General features: G+C 38.3%; 2 protein-coding genes across 2 annotated transcripts in view; one reads left to right on the forward strand and one right to left on the reverse strand.

Annotated features, from left to right (window-relative positions):
• The window catches only part of CACNA2D4 (calcium voltage-gated channel auxiliary subunit alpha2delta 4), a 160228-nt gene that overhangs the window by 67201 nt on the left and 72290 nt on the right, over positions 1 to 20737 (reverse strand). The window lies entirely within an intron of this gene.
• LRTM2 (leucine rich repeats and transmembrane domains 2) lies at positions 2978 to 10259 on the forward strand. Its single transcript, XM_070947988.1, has 3 exons — positions 2978 to 3065; positions 7529 to 8119; positions 9805 to 10259. Exons 1-3 carry the CDS (start codon positions 2978 to 2980, stop codon positions 10257 to 10259), a joined length of 1134 nt encoding a protein of 377 aa, XP_070804089.1.

Here is a 20737-nt window from a genome sequence, read left to right on the forward strand (position 1 = left end):
TTGGCTTCCCCCTCTTTTCTACTTTGTTCACTGTATGCTGATGGCAACTAAATATTTTGAAGAGCATTTGGTGTGACATGAACATTTTGCAATAATCCAGCAAGTCATCACTCAATATTTTTGGCTATGAAATACTGAAAGAGCTGATCATGGGTCTATCAAACTCAATGTTGTCTATGCACATAACATAAGCCTTTCTCAACCCCACCAAGAAATCGGGTTGAATGTGAGTCCTCCTGTACACACAGCACGTGTTGGCATATTCAGTGTGAACTAACCCCGGAGAGACATCTAAGATGTCTCTCCATCTTAAACAACAGAATGGTTTCCTCTCATCCAATCAGTAGTTGCACATTTAGGAAGCCAAGAAGGTCACGGTTGAAGGTTTTGCTTTCAGGCTGGTTAAAAGGTTCATTGGAATACAGTAACATAACCATGGAAAGGATCAGCCTTGGTCTGAACATGCAGTAAGGCATAGCAGGCAGATTCCCATGTTTCCTAAACTATTATTTATTTATTTATTATTATTATTATTATTATTATTATTATTATTATTATTATTATTATTTATTAATTCAATTTGTATGCCACCCCTCTCCAAAGACTCAGGGTGGCTCACAATGCATTTAAAATAATTATAAAAAACATTTAAGAATTAAAAACATTAAAAACATTAAAACTCATTCATACCATTTATGACCGGATCTCGCCGGATCGCAAAAGCGAGATCAACGGCCCCAGGCCTGCCGGAAAAGCCAGGTCTTCACCACTTTTCAGAAGGCCAATAGGGTGGGGATGGTCCGGACTTCAGGAGGTAACTGGTTCCAGAAAGCTGGGGCAGTCACAGAGAAGGCCCTCCCCCGCGGGCCCGCCAGCCAGCATTGTTTAGCTGACGGGACCCGGAGGAGACCAACTCTGTGGGATTTTACCGGTCGTTGGGAGTTATGCGGTAGAATAATTTACTGCTTCCCACTGTGCAAACAGATAACTGTCAAAAGTTCTTCAGTTAATACCAGAAGAGTAGACAAAAGCTACTTCAGATCTTTCTGTATCATCAATTTCTTCCTCCCAATAAAGCCATTTTGGTTCCATTTTGGTGCCTGTAACTTACGTATCTTCCCTCAGGATTGCATGTTTGTCACAAGGACAGTGTTACTCCACTTATAGAATGGTGATTTGATAAATGAAAGAGCACTTTCTTCAAATTTATTGAAGTTGCAATTTTGGTATAAAATATGGCGGTGGTTTAATAAATGTTTACTAGTTACCTGATAACCAAAATGGAGGTCTAAACTTTTCCAACCATTTTCATTCACAAATCTTACGTTATATTATTTTAAAAACATTTGGTGTGGAGGTCATGCACTTGACCACTCTTAGAAAATTTCCATAATACCTCACTGTAGTAGTCATTTCTAAAGCAAAAAATACTTTGGGCAGTAAAATTCACTAATCCTGTTATTTAAATATATCCTCCTGTACTTAATGTGATTGTGCGACAAAAGCTAAAATTTTGAGAGGATAATATTCTCTTGAACTGAATACCTAATACATGGAATTTGACAACTGGACAATGTAAAAGGATTCTCTGTGCCTTTACTATGGCTAAAAGACTGATTCTGCAACATTGGAAAGATGGCCCCATTCACTCAGTGGACTGAAGAATTACACTTGCCACCTATGATTGGATTGCCTATCAACATGGATTTTATATGGACAATATAATGAAATAGGGAACCCATTTTTACAAATTACAGTAGGTTAAAAAAGACTGATAGTTATATAAATGTTTTAAAAATGAATATAGATTACTTGAATAATATTTACATTAGATAACCGTATATAGAATTATAACTCTATAATATTTATTCTACTTTGTTTCTTTCCCTTTTTCTTCTGTTGTATTTTTTCATGTTTTTAACCACTTTGTATGCATAGGTTCGTATGTATTATAATTGTCTTTGTGCTTTTCTTCTTTTCTTCTTTTTCTGTTATTTTTTTAAAAAGCACTAAAATAAATAAACAAATAAGCATATTCTCCATTTCGTACTTCACCCTAGCTTGCTTTCCTTCTTCAGCAGCAATGGGGGAGTACCTTCAAAACTGTGCTTTGTCCTTTGGCTGGGTACCAATTTCCCAGAACGATCGCTTATAATTGTTGTCCAAAGCCAGCATTCAATAAAGACTCCAGCATCATTTAGAAGGCACTTTCTACCATCTGCCCAAGGGCTTAAACCTAATGAGATAGAGCACATGGCTGTCTTGCAGCCCATAGTCTCCCCCTTGCTTCATTCCCTGGGTTCCCCACTTGTTTCATTCCTTGGTCCATATCTTCAACCCATTTGGTCACTAGGAAACATAGTGGAGGAATGGTGCAGAAAGAAGGAGGGAGCAAGTAAAAGATGAACTGCTTCTCCCACCCCTGAGTTATTCATTGCCTTAGGTTGTAGGGATAGCAATATCACTTCCTCCAGCCTCCTCTTGGATACAGGCATCACATCACCTGTAAGGAGGCTGGGCCTTGGAGTGGATGTGGTGCTCTTTGCAGTCCTAGTGGCTTCTACAGGGTTTTCTGTGGTTCACTCTCTTTGTCTTCTCTTAAGCCGTGTCTATGGCTGTGATGCCAGTAGGGAAGAAACACATGGACAAACTTTCTTCTTCTTTTCCTTCTAGTGCTCTCCGTTATCATAGCCTGGGGAGGTATTAATGCCTGAGTATTCTCATCACTGGGGACCCATCTGAGCACTTTGGCTTGGAGTCCAGAGATCTCTACTGATGTCTCCCTATCTGCTAATGTTCTGTGGGTACCTCTAAAAAAAGCCTCATTTTGAATGTCAGATTCCATCAATAGGTTCTCTTCCAAGATACCTGATAATCATATGATTTTTTCCCACTCTGCTTTTATCTTTCAGATTAACCAAATTTCTGTTCAGACCTCCAGGTATATGTGCCAGTTTCTCTGGCAAGCACAAACATCATGGGGAAAACAGCAGACATAGTGTTGTCTCTGAGTGGTGGCTACTGGTGGAGCAACAGACTTTCTTTGAGATGGAGAAAAACTAGCTGTAAGTATTATCGGAAATGTTTGCAAAGAGACCAGTTGCTACTTTTTAGATGATGGTAAAGGAAAAAAATAGCCTAGTTTTACAGTAATAGAAAACAGTATATTATATTCTTTGGGTCTTTGCACAGATGCTGTAAAATGTGACATTAGAGAAAGAAGCTGCAGAATTTTTGCCTGAATGAATTAGAGGGAGAGAAAATGTTCCCATCTTGTACCTAATACTCAAAATATGTGCAACAGGCATGTTCTTTCACCTTTCATAATGATGTTATTTTTAAAACATTTACTGGGCCATTTCACCAGTACTTGATATTTTGCTCCATTAATAATAAAAAACATTAGCCCTTATACATTTTCACTATAGAAGAGAATGCCTAGTTTCAGGCAAAGGTTAAATGCATCATTTTTATGATAATGATGAATATCCAGTCATTCAGATCTCATAAATTCTATGTGGTACCTACCCTCTATGTTCACAAGCCATTCAAATCAAATAACTACAGTTCTAAGGACTGAGAGCATTATTTTTAATATAAAAAAAGCTTTTTTTGTTTGCATTTTTTAAAAATGTGAAAGACCAAAAAGGCAGTTGGTATCACTTTATAATTTGTGAGGTCAAAGAAATGATTTACAAACTATAGAAAAGTAAGTCAAAAGTAATAGCACTGGTGAGTCCCATCAAATATTTTCAAGCATTCTACATTTCCTCTTGCAACACAATCACCTCCAAATTGATTTATGTTATTCACCGACTTATGATGACTTCCAGCTAGAACATCAAATCTAAGCGCTCTTCCTCAAAGTGATGTTAACATGCACTCTTCCGCTTCTTCTGTCAGCAGAAAAGTATAGCAATAACACTTAGACTTATATACTGCTTCATAGTGCTTTACAGCACTCTCTAAGCTGTTTATAGAGTCAGCATATTTTCCCCAACAAAGTAAGTTGAGATAAACTGCCCCTGTGTAAGTTAAGATAAACTGCATTGCCCCTGTGGCCAAACTTAATGTACCTTAGGAAGGAAGCTGATATATGGTGATGTTCTGACAAATTTAATGGGCAGTTTTAGGACAGCAGTTGGCGGATTCCCTCATGTTTTATTCGTTTATTTTATTAATTTTGTTTGCCACCCATCTCACTGCAAGGAGACTCTGTCATTACCTGTCAGTGGCAAATACAACCACTAGTTATGTGTGCTTAAGGGTTAACAGTTAGAGGGATGTCTAGGATAGAGTGTTTGACTTGAGTAATAGATGACTGACAAGAAGGCATTTTACTCAGCCTGTCAGTTGGGTTATATATGAATATGGTTCTTGAACTCTTCTGAAAGAGATCAAGACTGTTAATTTAAGCAACAGTTTGGTAATCTTCTGGAAGAACGCCAAACCCATACCTAAAAACCAACTAGCTGATAGGCCAGTTGCTTGCTGAGGGGCATAAGCTGAAGTGGGTGGGAATGCACTGACTGAGCATTATCCCAGGCCTAGTGCTCTAAATTTGAAAGCCATGTTTAAGAAAACTTACTCAGCACTCTTTCAAAGCAGTGCTTGTCCATGAAAAAGTTCGTTTAAAAGCGTTTATGAAAACTAATTGTTCAAGATCCTATACTCTAAACCAGAGGTGTCAAACTTGATTTCATTGAAGGCCGCATCAGTGTTGTGTTTGACTTTGGGGGGCCAGGATGGGCGTGGCCAGCTTGACATCACTCATGTCGGGAGTGCCTGTGGTGGTCTGAGTGCTTTGCCAGCGAAAACGGGCTCCTGAGCTCCATTTTCACTGGCAGAGGCACAACGGGCCGGTCCTATGCTGTTTCCAGGGCAGCCCCGCGGGCCAGATCTAAGCACCCCGTGGACCAGATGCGGCCCACGGGCCTTGAGTTTGACACTTCTGCTCTAAACTAAAATATGGAGGATAGTATGGAGGATCTACAGAGGCGTCAGGTATCTATTGGAAGCTGGGTAGATCCCAGTTCCTGACCATATCATCAACTACATTGTCGGTGAAGAATTGAAGATGGTGTCCTTACTCAAAATAGTGTTGGGAGAACAAGGAAAACAGCACTTTAAAACTGGAATAGCTAAACATAAATTTAATCTGTCTCTCTGACAGGCTGGGGATGAGGCCAAAGTGTCCTTTAAAAATGACCATCTCTATGCTGCAGTTAAAAGGATGGGAAGAGGAATCCAAATCTGAAAATACTTGGTGCCCAATACAGAAAAAGAAGCTTAATAAACTTCAGTGAGCTATCAATCTCTGTAGCATATTATGAGACAGGTTCATTAATGAGGATGCATGCAGTTAAGCTAAGCAGGGGGTAGTGACACTCACCCAAATCTACAACTGGGGGTCAAGTACAATATGTCAATAAAAGTTGCTGAGAAAATTGTTTCTTTTCACCTAAGAGCCTTACCTTTGTTAAACACCATTGCTTCCTAGATTGCTGTTATCAATTATTTACCCTAAATGCTACTGAGCCCTAGCCTAATCTTATATTTCTGGATCATCTTACCAGAGTCCTGAACATCCTACAAAGTAACACGATCTTTTCCTGACATAAGAGCATACACTATGCATGTCTGTTTCTCTTAAACTATTGTTCCGTAACTATTTCTGGTTTTCATGGGATGAAAAACTATCTTAGCTGCTCTGCTGAACATCCATAAAAAATGTCTTTGGAGATCTTGATACATGTACCTTCTGTCCTTTGCAAACAACCACATGCCTTACTCATGTTTTTCTTGGCACTTCTGTTTCCTCAGCAACAAAAGTAATTGAGGTCTTTTCTTTCTCTCTTGGCTATCTCTTTCACCAGGACAGTTTTGGTGTATATCTCATTCTTAAACTGAAATTTTCAGTTGTTTAGAAGTAGCACCATTGTGCATCATTTTGAATAATGGTATTTCAAAAGTGTTCTGTCACAAAATAACAAAAAGAAAGGCATTTGGTTAAATGTGCACAGAAGAGTAATGCATTTTTGGGATATATTCTCACCTTTCTCTGTACACAAAAGCATTAAATGTTCTCCCATCATCAGAAATATCACTGTATTATTAATATGGTACTTCTGTCAGGCATCCAAAGGCAAGATGATTTTAATAACACATGTCACTTTCCCTTCCTTCTTGGTCTGACAGGCATAATCCTACATTAAAATGAGATGTTCTAAGAGGAATTAAATTCTCTAATCAAATAATATCAACTATGGTGCCAACAAGATATACAGAATGCATCAAAATATCTCTACTGCTGCTTGTGACCTCTATAATAAGCAGGAAGATAGTTATGAAGACTGCTCTATAGCCTTTTCTAATTTTGATGTGACAGATTAAACCCTATTTTTCTTAGGATACTGGTGTAGGAGCATTAAGTAGTTTTAGATTGAACTCATTATAGAATCATAGCAATGAATTATGTATCAATATTCAGTCCCATATTAATTGATTCTAGATTTAATCTAAATCAAAATTGATATCTTTAAGAAAAAGTACTAGTTTCAGATGCATTTATTCACTTTTCTTGCAAATAAAATGTTTTTTCCCCTTGAGATTTGCCATTCAGTTACGGGAAGCTGATGTGGGACCTTTATTTGTTGGTTGGCTACACTTTTAGAATACAGGTATGCTGTATCTCACCTGCAGCAAATGATGCCATGCTTAATGTCTTGGGTGCTTGTGTAATGTTTTAACCTTTGCTTATGCTAGTTATTCATGATATACTTTTGTAATTTATAAGTACTGAGGACTGTTTGGGCTCTGATTGAATTTAGAAGACTTAAGCAAAAGATAGTAAATAAAACAACTCTTGTAATCAATCAAACATATAATAAATCTCATTGGAAAAAATAGCAACACATTGAATAGATAATTTATGTTCTAAAGTGTATCTTAAGAATATCTAATTAAATACAACCAAATATATTCTTTATAAACTCTGTCTTGCAAGTTCTCTTTGCTAACTCTAGATTATCTTCCACTCATGCTTAATTCCATTGCATCTAAGATGCTGAATACTGTAGTATCAGGCAGAAAAATCTCTGGGGCACTATGACCTTTCTTTTTCGCAGTGTGAGGATGTTTATTCTTTAGCCCCAGTAGCTCATCAAAAGCTAAAAGGAAGCTCACACGGTGGGAATCCATCTGGCTGCACAAGGATTAATCTGTGAAAAAGCTCATTTGGCTACCATTCAGCTCATAATGCTCCTTTTAAAGGGAAAGAGGGAAGGGAAGAGGCATTAAGCCCCACAAGAAATATCCCAGAACACAAATGCAACTGATTCTAGAACTCGAAGAACCAAAAGTATTAAAAACCATTCTCTAAGTTACTAGATGGAATTCTACTGCGATGGAGACATTTGTGCATCTGGTTGCAAAAATAAGGTAGCATTAATAGGTGAAACTGTGGTTACGTGCAGTCATGGAAGATACTTCAATATATTGTGCTTGATTTTCCTCTTCTCTTGTGCAGTGTTTGCCTGTTGGCTTTCGTTTTGCGCAGCAGAGACGTTCATAACATGTCCTTCCTCTTGCAAGTGCAACAGTGGTACCCTGGAAGTGGACTGTAGTGGTTTAGGCCTTTCATCCATTCCCTTGGACATTCCTACTAGTACCAGGACCTTCCTTTTCCTTAACAATCAACTCAGCACCTTGTCAGAACAAGCTTTTTCCAATCTTTCTGCTCTCCAAAGACTGGATCTTTCCAACAATTTCTTAGATCAACTTCCTGAGAATGTTTTCAGAGACCTGGTTAATCTTACTGAACTACAGCTGAGGAATAACAGCATCAGAAGTTTGGACAAAGATCTTCTGCAGAATACTGTTCTTTTACATCAGTTGGACCTCTCCATTAATGGACTTGCTCAAATCCCCTCAGGCATTTTTGATGATTTGCCTTCTCTTCGCTGGCTTTCTCTCCGATCAAACCGTCTGCAGAATTTGGACAGGGTAACTTTTGAGCCATTAATCAGCCTGCAACAATTACATGTGGGAGATAATCCCTGGGAATGTGACTGTAATCTGAGAGATTTTAAATATTGGATGGAATGGTTCTCTTATCGAGGTAGGTACCATTAAAGATTGGTCTAAACTAAGGATTATTCTTTGCTAGTTTACTATGGATTACCAGAAAGAAAAATTAGTCAGATATGGTTGATTCAAATTTCAGATCTTGGATTAGGAGGATAGTCACAGTGCATAATTTGACTTCGTTAATGACACTGTAGTTTTGTAATTGGATTAGGCAGAGATATTTTCTTAGCCAAAGCCATTCAGCTTCCTGAGAGTGAGTTTATTTTCAATGGATCATGATGGGGAGAGTATCCATTTCAATTATTCTGGAGTTCCTAAACATACTGTTGCAAATGCAGAAGAACTGAACACAAATCAAAGCTGGGATAAAGCTCAACATTTGAGCTTCTAAAACAACAATCTAGTTTTACCACTTGTATGCAAGAGGCTTGAAAAAAAACTTAATCTCGGATTGTTTAATAATCACTGTTTCAATAGGACCGGTCACCCGTAAGCATTTAGATTCTTCCATCTTTAAAATTGATCAACAGTGTATAACTGGGTAATCACTAATGTTTTAATGGATGATTTGACCAGATTAGTTGTGAATGTTAATATTTTTTGGCGGGAAATATTAAGTGTTTGCTAATGGTACTGCCAAGTATTCTTTTTGACACATGCTGTTTAGTGGCTTCCCTTTTAAAAACTGATATTAATAATTAGTATTTAAATCTTCTGAGTCACCTTGGAACTCTGTTTACCAGAATCAATCACTGATACAAATTTATGTAGCAAATTTCTCACATTGTACTGTAGAAAGTTAGATGTTTCTACTGTTTATTGTCCATTGGTGCCAATTTATATATAGACTGGCCGTAATTTTCATAGGTGCTCAAAATCCATTTCTAACTATACATACATTTTACTTTAGTTCTGGAATTCTTGAGTGGACAGAGACCTTGTCATTTTAATTGTGATAATGTTGTCATTGATAGTCCTCCTAATAAAGCCCCATTAGCATAGTGACAGCTCACATCTTGATTTTTCGAATCAAAAGTTGGAGAGAGCCACTTCACCCATCTAGTTGATCTGCCTGGTCATATAGTACAATCAGAATTTAACATTCTTAATCAATGTTTACCTAGCACTGCTTGACCTTAACCAGTGAAGCTCATAATGCATCTTAAGTAATTAGCCACTCTCTTTTAAAGCTTTTTTTTTTTTTGTGTGTTGTTCTAGAACAGAGGTCTTTAAACTTGGCAGCTTTAAGACTTGTGGACTTCAACTCCCAGAATTCTCCACCCAGCTATGCTATGCTGGCTGGAGAATTCTGGGAGTTGAAGTCCACAAGTCTTAAAGCTGCCAAGTTTGAAGATCTCTGTTCTAGAATGTTTGAGGCTGCTGCTGCTGAAGCATTATGCTTATTGCTTTTTATTTACCTTTTAATCGCTTTTAGAAGTTTTGGATATTTAAGTTTATTGTTACATACTTTTAAACATGAGGGAAAACCCATCTTAAAATGAGAGGTTTTCAAAAAGCTTTTTTGCTTTAATAATTGTTTCACAATCCCGACTTTCTTGATATGCTAATGCAGTTACTATTTAGGTAAGCAACTGTAGGCCACTCCAATATTGATGTTTCAACTACAACAGCTCCACTGAATTATTACACTGAACCCAGTATGTGCTCATATGACGGTAGGGAACTAAGCTTTTTTCTTTCTCTCTTATGGGATAGGAGGAAAGATAGACCAGCTGGCATGTACTTTGCCTAAGGAGCTGCGGGGGAAGGATATGCGCTTGGTACCCATGGAGATGTTTAACTACTGTTCCCAGCTGGAGGATGAGAACAGCTCTACTGTACTGGACAATATTGGTCCTCCTTGCACTAAGGGAAGTCAAAGTGTTCCCAAACCCAAAACAAGTCCTGAAACAGAAGAGGAGCCCAGTGTGGGTTGTCCCCAGAAGCAAAAGCCACGACCCATCAGTGTGCGTCGAGCCATTGGCACAGTCATCATTGCTGGGGTAGTTTGTGGTATTGTGTGTATCATGATGGTGGTGGCGGCAGCCTATGGATGTATCTATGCATCTCTCATGGCTAAGTACCATCGAGAGCTGAAGAAGAGGCAGCCGTTAATGGGTGATACGGAGGGAGAACATGAGGAACAAAAACAGATCTCCTCCGTGGCCTGAATCTTCTTGGAAATTTGAAGCAGAATAGGATACAGCCAAGACTTAAGAATACTTCCTCCCAGGTGAGCAGATGGACTGTGCAATTATCCCATTGGTCCAATTAGTAAAATGTGTTTATGAGTTCAGGACACCAGGCCTGGGTTCATGCTCACTTTCCTTTGTTCTCATGGAACTCCAGGTGAATAAAAGATGTCTTCTCTTTGCACCAGACTTCCCATTAATGGTCACATCTTGGGAAGGTCAGCCAAACAAACATCTTTGTTTGATTTCCTGTTTTTTTTTTTTAAAAGAAAAATTGCAAATACCCATTGTCTCACAGAGTCTTTGGCACTCAAAAAATTTGTTAATGTGTCTAAACTCCACCCTGTGGCATCACTCATATTATTGTACAATTATTTATTCATTTTAGCTATGCTAAAGAAATCTAGTTCACAAACACTCCAGGCTCCTAGGCCTGTACAGTAATTGAATCCACCACAGTCAATGGAAATCTAATCTTCCTCTTTTAACACTAGAAATAAAGAATATTTAGATGTACCATCATCGACGTAACAAAGAAGCAAATGTGTATATTAACATATGCTTATTACCTATATACTTATCCACAGTTCTGTACACATCTTTCTTTGCATATCATCAGTACGTAATTGTGGAGAGTTTAAAAAAAAGCCTCCTAACTCTCCTTTCAGCTTCCCCTCCCACCCTGATAGCTACAATGAAGAACTATGTAAAACATCTGCAAAAGAATGGATCACGTCACTCCTATTAAAAGATCAATCTTTAGGAAAGGCCCTGTCTGGTTGATCAAAGACCAAGTTTGAAATGTGATAGAAAGGATGCAATTCTGAAAATGTGTGGCCCCTTCATGCTAACACTCTCTAACTGTGGGTATCACTTGCATCCATGACTACACAGTACTAAGAATCGTCATGGGATTTCTTGTGAAAATATGTGGATAGTACAAATAATGTTCTGAGCAGGTTTTTGCATAAATTATATTCAGGCACTCAGACAACACCTTGGCGCATACATATACACACTCCCGTGCACATACACATTCTGAACATATGAATTCTCATCTTAGGTATTTTTTCTCAAGCAAACATTGCATCACATTAGCCTTATTTTTCTTTAAACTGGTGGCAGCAGGGAGAGAAAAAACCAGCCTAAGGATTCATTTTATATTACTGAAAGTGGGATAAAGTGCGGCTTCCAGAGGAAAGCACACATTGCCATGGTAACCTGCTCTAGGCCGTCACAGCGGGTATTCCTGGGATAAGAAGATGACACAAGAGGTCGGTGCAGCCACAGTTTTTGTGGATATTGTGATCCTTGCAGTCATAAAGTAGCGTAACAGGTGGCCCAGATTCTGAGGTTTATCTCCTGCAACTGAGAAGCAGAACCTAGCCGGGCAAGGAACCGGTCACCTTCGTTCTTCCTTGTTTTGTGATGTGATGCCTTTGGCAGCAGCTTCTGTTTGTGAATGGAAGAATTCTCACTTAAAAAAGAAAACAAATCACCCCACGTCATTCTGTCAGCAGCAGTCACACTGGAATAAACTTAAGATTCCAAGGTGGGAGTAGAAAAACCGTTTCTGTTCTATTAGCAGAGAAGCACTGGATTCAAAGAGAGAATCATTTTCATGTAGGGATGACACAGGTGGTAGGAAAAATATATATAATCACATGGAATTTTTCCTGGAGGCATCTGACATAATGTGCAAAAAGCCAACATCAAGGCCAAAGGCAAATGTTAAGAATGAAAAAAAAACTTTTTCTCACACAATGAACTATATAAGTACTATAGTTCTTTCAAGAGACAAGCTCCACTTCTGCTTTATTTTAGTCTGATGAACAAAACTAAACGATCGAAGACACTAAGCAATGACTTTATTGCTTCCACCGCATTTATTTATGCCCAGGATTTCAGGACTAGCGATGAATCTGCTAGCTACACAACTTCAACCTTATGTCTCTATACCATAGTTTCCCCAAAGGAACCTAACCTCTGCAATTGACTAGACAGCACAATATACTTGAAATGGAACAGACCAGAGCTGTATCTTTTTTAAAAAAATCTCTATTTTATTTGTAAGAAATAATGATGATATGATTGCACAAACAAACCATATTTGCATTTGTGTTTAGGAAAGAAGAAAAACTGGGCAATAAAAATTACAAGAGGAAGAGTGGGAGGAAAAATCCATTTTCTTTCTGACCCCTATTCTTATCTTTAACATTATCCTTTATTGTATTCTTTTTGTCATGTTGGGACTTCAATTACAAATCTTAGCCTATGTTCTGATTTTTTACTAATATGGAGAAGGGTTGGCCCTGATATTTCCAGATTTATGAATTTCTATTTATATTTAGAAGCTTGCATTTGAAAAGGTGAAAGAGAGATGAAAGAATGATGGGTGGGTATTAAGTTAGTCCCAAAGACACTGGAGTTGTTTGGAAGTACAATGAAGTACTAAAAATTTAGGGAATGGAGAATGCAATAATCCTATCTGAGAAGAGTCCTCATTATATTATTGGGAAACTGTGCCTTCAACTATGATTGGAAGGACTGTAGACTAAAATATTTAGCATTCTTGTCCTGATGCCCAGGAACTTCTATGAACTTCCACATGATACACAGTGTCTTGCATCTCATCAACTTCCTATTGTACAGTCTGTATTCTATGTATCCACAGCCTATATTGTGAATATAGGGGATAACATCTTTTTTTCTTGTACTGCTGCTATTAAAAATGAAGTGTGACTAGTTGCAGTGCAAACAATTCAGAAAAAGGTTGTACCAAATTCAATGTAAACAGTTTCAGATCTACTGTTGAAGTAGAACTCAAAGGATAAATAGAGCAGAGCCTATATACCCTTCCTTGTATGCATGTAACCAGAGTACCTATGCATAAGATCAAAATAATACAAGATATACACGGCAGTGCAATGTACATTAGGGAATTTGTTCCATCCTGTGATATAATACCATAGTTAGAATTTGTAATATGCAAACCCATAGAGTATTTTCCCCAAATGATATAAAGAATGCAGCATTACTGCTACAGGTTCTAATATGACAAATAGCCCTAATAATTTTAATGGAACTTAATTATTCAGCTATTAATTCTAGTAGTGTCACTGAAGCTTCTTTGTTGGTTATGAGTAGAGTTGTTTAACAAAAAAGATAAAACCAAAAGAATCCCAATCAAAATTGGAAGATGATTAAAAATGTGAGGAAAAAAGGGAAATTACTAATACATGCACATGTATCACACATAGGGGAAAAAATTGCATGCATCCAATTTAAATAGAAATTTCTTCATCACCTGTGAAGGCTTCCTAGATATGATCCGGGCTATTAGGTGCAGCCAGAACACTTTCAACATTAACAAAAAATGGTTCTTGGTAGTTGTCAAGAAGCCATATTGAAGGACAATCAAACTATATTAGTAATTGTGGCATAAACATGCATTGTGCTTTCTGGGAATGAAATGTCAGTAGAGAATTCAAGGGGAATAAAAATCCTTTTGTGAAAGTCAGAATAATTCAGGATGGCACACATTCTGGAGAAAGGGGCAGAACAGTTAGACAGATGGCACATACAATCCTTTTCCTTTCTGTTAAAAGTTTAAAGAAAATAAATTTTTAAAGGAAAAATAAACCGCTGAACGTATATTATATTTCTGGCTTGTTGTTTTAGAAGATAAATAAAGAATGTATTTTCCTACAGAACATGCCTCTTGTTTTAAATTCTCTACCGTGTAGTGAAGGGATTAAGAGCTCTGAAAATTTCCTGCAGAAATGCCACAAAAAAGGAAAGATTTCTTCAATGTCCACAAGGATAGGTCTCTAACTACACAATACATTGAAGAGACTACACCTGAGGTTCAGCAATCATTTATTAGGACCCAGATTGTTGGGGGCAATATGCTGACTTTGCAAACTGCTTAGAGAGGGCTGTAAAGCACTATGAAGCGGTATATAAATCTAAGTGCTATTGCTATTAAGGGTTAGATTATGCTGCCACAACCAAGAGTGAACCTATTTTTGCAAAAACGATAAGACTATATACTTATGGTGTCATGAAGCATGCTGCCTGAAATGCATGATTGTCCTAAGAAGTAGACTTATACAGGTATTAGAAGCACACACCTGCCCAGTTAGGCCATATGATGTCATGACGTTTTGTTTAAAAACAAAATAAATCTCCGACACCAAAGAGTCATAGAATGTAAGGTTTGAAGGTATCCTAAAAATAATATAGATTGCTCTTCATCCAGTGCAGGAATTCACTACTATGGCAAACCTGTCAGGTAGTCAACCAGCCCCTCTTAAAATACTTCCAGCAAAGGAGAAACCTTCATACTCAGTCTGTTCTGTTGTCGTACAACACTTATCATTAGGATTTCTTGAGCCTGGTCACAGTCTCCTCGTTGTAATTTAAATCCATTGCTTCTCATCCTATCTTCTAGAACAACTTGGAGCACTTCTGTTCCATCTTCTACATGATGGCCTTTCCATTACTTGAAAACAGCTGTCGTATCTCCCCAGAGTTGTCTCTTCTCCAACTCTTTTGGAGTTGGAGAACAACTTTTGTTGTTTTTCTTCTAAGAGTCTTATCACTTTGACTGTTCTTGTTTGGAGACACCCTTGTTTGTCAATGTCATTTCTAAATGTGGTTTAAACCTGGATGCACTATGATGTGACCTGATCAATGCAGAGTAAAGAGGAACCATGAGTCCTTTTGATTTTGATACTTCTCTTGATGCAGTTAGGCTTGCATTTGCTTTTTTATTGCAGCTGTGACACATTGGTTAACACTCAGTTTGATCCTTTTCACACATGCTATTGCCCAATATGGTTCCCCTCATTCTACACTCATGTCTTAGATATTTCCTACTCAAATATAAGATTTTGCATTGGAATTCATCTTGCTGGTTTCTGCCTATTATTTCAATTTGTCAAGAGTCCTCCTGGATGTTGATAAACCTGCTGTTGATCTTGTTCTTGATAAACTTATGCTAGTTTCTACCAGGAAATGTTTTCTTTTCTACTGCTGAGAAATTGATTGCTTAATAAACTATTTAAAAGTTTTGTTCAGTATTGATGCTAAACTAACCAGCTAGTTGTCACTTAGATCCTCTTTCCCAGCGTTTTGAAAATGGGGCAACCTTGCATGCAAAACAACTAGAGAAAGAGACAGGTTTTTCCCTCATGCCATCACTCTGCTGAACTCCCACAGCACTGTCTTATGTCTAAGGATATTTACCCATGTAGTAGGGCTTATTGCTATTACCCTTCCCATCTTTCCTCCTATTGGTATATTATGATTATATTAATTTGTTGTTTGTATGTATACTGAGAGCTTATGCACTGGAGGTAAACTTCTTGCTTGTCCAATCCCACTTGGCCAATAAAGAACTCTTCTCTTCTCTTCTCTTCTCTTCTCTTCTCTTCTCTTCTCTTCTCTTCTCTTCTCTTCTCTTCTCTTCTCTTCTCTTCTCTTCTCTTCTCTTCTCTTCTCTTCTCTTCCCTCCCCTCCCCTCCCCTCCCCTCCCCTCCCCTCCTTTCCTTAGCCTAGCCTAGCCTAGCCTAGCCTAGCCTATTATATACTACCCTGCCCTGCCCTGCCCTACTCATTTGCCCTTTTCCAATTCATTGGCACTACGCCTGTCCTTCATGATTCCTCATTGAAGGGACTCTAAGATGATATCTGCAAACTCTTTTCAAGAGTCTTGCATATAAATGGTCTGATCTTGGAGATATAAGCAATGTACTGTAGCCAGCTGTTCCATTATTTCCTTATACTCAAATTCTTGGATCTCAATACATACACACTTTCTACACATATAATGTCATTCCTCCTCCTCTCTTGTCTAACGTATTCCTTTAAATATATTATGCCCTTTCAATCCTAGCAGTTTGCTCGTGAGTTTTATGCCACCAGATTTCAGTATTGATGGATAAATTATATTTGCCTTCCTGCATTAAGACTTCTATTTTTTCCTGTCTATATTTTGTACAGAAACACTGGGACCCCCAAAACACATTACTTGATTTACTTCATCTTGCATTAATATGTCTGTTATTGAATACTCTCATATTCTGCATACCCACCCATCCCAGTCTCAGATCAGCTCTTAGCATTACATTTTTTTCCTTTTCTTTTCTTTTTTCTCTCCACCCTTCATATAATACAATTCAAAGCCCTTTGGATTAAGTTTGCAAGGTGCTTTCCAAATGCAGTTTACCCAGTTCTTATGAGGGATAGCTCATCTCTTACTTCATCTTGGAAACACAATTATAGAAAAATTCAAGCTATTCCTGTTAAGCATCGTAGTTGGTAACCAGTTGTTATCTTCCAGTATTCTTTTCTCTTTTGGGGACAAATGTTACAATAGAAATAAATAAAGATGTACTCCCATCTTCTACCCAGTGTCTCATACCCCTTGCAGTACCTTCAAGGCCGTGCCTGGCCAAATTATTTATTTCCACATGGATCAGTAGAAAGGAATAATTATCAGTGGGTATAGTCTTGGGAGCCTTTCCAGACATATTCTGCATATATGCCCCAGGAGGACAACACAATTCTTTGACAGAAAAGCCAACCAATTGCTCATTCATATATCTGCATAGCTCTCCGGAGAAAGGACCCTTTCAGCCAAAATGAAAGCACAGCTGCTCTTTCAGGTGCTTCATCCAGAACATCTGTCACTGCAGCTTTGCCCAAACTTAGCCCACTGGTGTCTTCTTCCTTTGGGAAAGGCACATACTGGCCAAGTTAGAACTGTATTTTTCACGCTGCTGAAAAACATTAGGATTTTGCCCTCTTTTGTGTGACAACCTTCCAGTATATCAGGAGTGATGTCAGATCCTCCTCAGATTTTTTGCCCCCAGGCTAAATATATGTAAGCTCCTTCAGCCTTTCCTTGAAGGTTTGCTTTCTATATAACCAACTACAATATTAACAGATTAACAGAGTTAATCTGATCCTTTAGGTCATCTAGTCCAACTCCCTGTCCAAGCAGGAGATCCTACGCCATTTCTGACAAATGACAGTCCAGTCTCTTCTTGAAAGTCTCAAGTGATGAAGCTCTCACACCTTCCGAAGACAAGCTGTTCCGTTGGTTGATTGTTCTCACTGTCAGAAAATTTCTCTTTAATTCTAGGTTGAATCTCTCCTTGCTCAGTTTCCATCCATTATTCCTTGTCTGGCCTTCAGGTGCCTTGGAAAATAGCTTGACTCCTTCCTCTCTGCGGCAGCCCCTCAAATATTGGAACACTGCTATCATGTCTCCCCTGGTCTTTCTCTTTACTAGACTAGCCATGCTCAGTTCCTGCAACTGTTCTTCATATGTTTTAGCCTCCGGTCCCCTAATCATCTTTGTTGCTCTCCTCTGCACTTTTTCTAGAGTTTCAACATCTTTTTAATAGTGTAGTGACCAAAACTGGATGCAGTATTCTAGGTGTGGTCTTACTAAGGCTTTGTAGAGTGATATTAGTACCTCGCTCGATCTTGATTGTATTCCTCTGTTAATGCAATTTAAGATTGCACTGGCTTTTTTGGCTGCCGCTGCACACTGCTAGCTCATATTTAGCTGGTTTTCTCTCTCTCTTTTGAACCCATTCCATTCATTTATAGCCTTAAAGTTTAACACCCAGAATTATATCTCCAACAAGGTATGAATACTTTAAAGTAATGATTTAAATACTAGGATTGTTCATGCAATCTCATCTTGTGACAATTACAGCCCTGGGAGATATGAAAAAAAATCAGGATGGTGATCACTGACACACTGAATAAGTTTCAGTGTCAGTTGTTGCAAACAAAATGAAGGCACTTTGAGATACCATGAATAGATCCATAGTTCTCAAGTGCTAGGAGAGTTATTTCATTCTCGGCACCCATTTCTCTATTTCTGAATTAACATTCAAAAGCTCTGACCTCTCCTCTGAAGAGAGCTAAAAAAGCATCTGTCCAATAAACCAAAAATAAGTTTGATTGTCTTTCTCTGCTTGGAGAAGCCACAGAATAATCCAAATTTCATAATCCAAATTTCATATTTCTCACTTTTGGCACATGTATTTGTCCTTCTCTCCTCTTTTCTTTCTTTTATTATTAAATGCTTCCCTTGCTTTTCTACAAATAGCTGCTCTTTGGATATTCTTTTCTCTGATCTGCTCAAATCTCATTTTTCAACTATTGCAAAGAATTCCAACCCTCACCCCCACTGCATTTCCAAAAGGACAGCTCCACGCCATCCCAGAGATGGAGATGAGAGATACCATAGACGAGGGGGCCAACCATGGTAATTTTAAGATCTGTGGTTTTCAACTCCCATAATTCTCCAGTCAATAGCTGAGGAATTCTGGAAGTTGAAGTCCACAAGCCTTAAAATTGCCAAGGTTGGACCCCTCTATGGCCAGAAGCCATAGAGCTTTTGGCAGAATCTAAATAGGGACGCAGTGGCTCAGTGGCTAAGACACTGAGCTTGTTGATCGAAAGGTCGGCAGTTCAGCAGTTCAAATCCCTAGTGCCGCGTAATGGGGTGAGCTCCCGTTACTTGTCCCAGCTTCTGTCAACCTAGCAGTTTGAAAGCATGTAAAAAATGCAAGTTGAAAAATAGGGACCACCTTTGGTGGGAAGGTAACAACGTTCTATGCGCCTTTGGCATTTAGTCATGCTGGCCACATGACCATGGAGACCTCTTCAGACAGCGCTGAAACGGAGATGACCTGAAACGGAGATGAGCACCGCCCTCTAGAGTCAGGAACGATTAGCACATATGTATGAGGGGAACCTTTACCTTTTTAAAATTGGGATGCAAGGTTGGTTCTCCTTGAGGCAGCCTTTAATTTTGTAAAGCAAGCCTATAAAGCATATGAAGAAAACATAGTGGTAGGTACAGTTGATTAGGGATCAATAAAAGGCTCCCCGAGCATATTGACAAGCTTGATAAATTCCAAGCAACTCGGGAAGAATTCTGTGAGGGAAACCTGACTGAGCAGCCTTTTACTTGATTCTCAAATTCTATTTCATCGGACATCAGGTGAGAACAGTCAATGCTCAGACTACTCAATCATTTACCACCATCAAGGAAACAAGGACGTACAATGGCTAGTTTAGCATCTTCCGGCAGAATGTCCAAAATTGGAACTGTTTGCCCTTTTGGTAAACTCTTATTTGCTACTGGGGTCATTTCGGTCATTATCCAGTGAGAAGGGGCCATCCATCCTCCAAATAAAAACTCTAAAATCTCTGCTTGCAAAAGTTTTGATTAGGAGAGAATTATATGCATTATAGAAGGGCAGCAAATCATTTAATCTACCTTTTCTCTATTTGCACTGTTGGGAAAGAGAAAGAAAATGATTGTAAGATAAGATTGTATCTTAAATGCCATTGTACACTGAGAGCCTATACACCAAAGAATTGGTGTATACACCTTATGTGTCCAATCACACTTGGCCAATAAAGAATTCTATTCTGTTCTGTTCTGTTCTGTTCTGTTCTGTTCTCTTCTCTTCTCTTCTCTTCTCTTCTCTTCTCTTCTCTTCTCTTCTCTTCTCTTCTCTTCTCTTCTATTCTATTTGGTGACTATTTGGCATTATGATATTTTATGGAGATGAGACCACTGCCCATGATTGTTTTGCCTCAAGCAGCAGCATGCTTTGAACTGTCTCTCCTTCCGCATATTATTATTGCCAAGTCACTTTTCATTCAAATGCGTGTGTAAAAATATGCAACATTTAAAATATTTCAGAACACAGTGTCTGTTTTCTTCAAACCACACATTATTTTCTAATCTGTGTCCAGGCACAGCATTTCCCAGCAAGCAAATGTTCTCTCCAATGACATTTGCTAGAGGAGAAATAATATATTCCATCCATTTACAGCAAGCTTTGTTGTGGCAAACATAGGCTGGTGTGAAAAATAGGAGCTGCTTTCGGATGCTTAACTTCTAAACTATGAAGGACTCCAATAATTCTTCTACTTGCCTCGACAAAATCTGCTTTAAACTCATATTACAATTCAATCATTTAGTGATAATAGAATGACTGTTAGGCTCAATTTCAATAACTTAAATTACTTTCCCTACCAGTTATAGAATTTAGTGCCACATATATGATGACAGCCACTATTGGAGATCAAAAACAAGGAATCTATAGCTTTCTAGAAGTTGCTGAACTATATCTCCCAGAGATCATGGCTAAGATGACCAAAGGTGAGAAATAATGTCCCTCAAATGAAGTCTGGAACTACAATATTCGGAAGTTATGGTCAAATTGTGTCAAATATCTCCAATAGTTATTCAGCGTTCAGAGACAATGTATAACATAACATTCGTTGCCGAAAAGGAAAGGGGAATGACCTCAGCTAGACGTAGTCTACAGATGAGTTGGGACTGCAATTCCCAGAATACCCAGTCAATTAGGGTAGACTCATCACAACGGAAAGTTGCTAGTTTAGGGAAGACT

Source organism: Pituophis catenifer, unplaced genomic scaffold (genome assembly GCF_029215685.1).
Source record: "Pituophis catenifer annectens isolate HBS135680 unplaced genomic scaffold, rPitCat1.0.hap2 SCAF_7, whole genome shotgun sequence".
NCBI lineage: Eukaryota > Metazoa > Chordata > Lepidosauria > Squamata > Colubridae > Pituophis > Pituophis catenifer.

Bases quoted from the DNA above. Each gene is read 5' to 3' on its own strand.
- LRTM2 (XM_070947988.1), top strand. From the start codon at position 2,978: ATGGGGAAAACAGCAGACATAGTGTTGTCTCTGAGTGGTGGCTACTGG. The intron at 3,066-7,528 runs GTAAGTATTATC...TCTCTTGTGCAG, and splicing joins GAGATGGAGAAAAACTAGCT to TGTTTGCCTGTTGGCTTTCG. The intron at 8,120-9,804 runs GTAGGTACCATT...CTTATGGGATAG, and splicing joins GGAATGGTTCTCTTATCGAG to GAGGAAAGATAGACCAGCTG.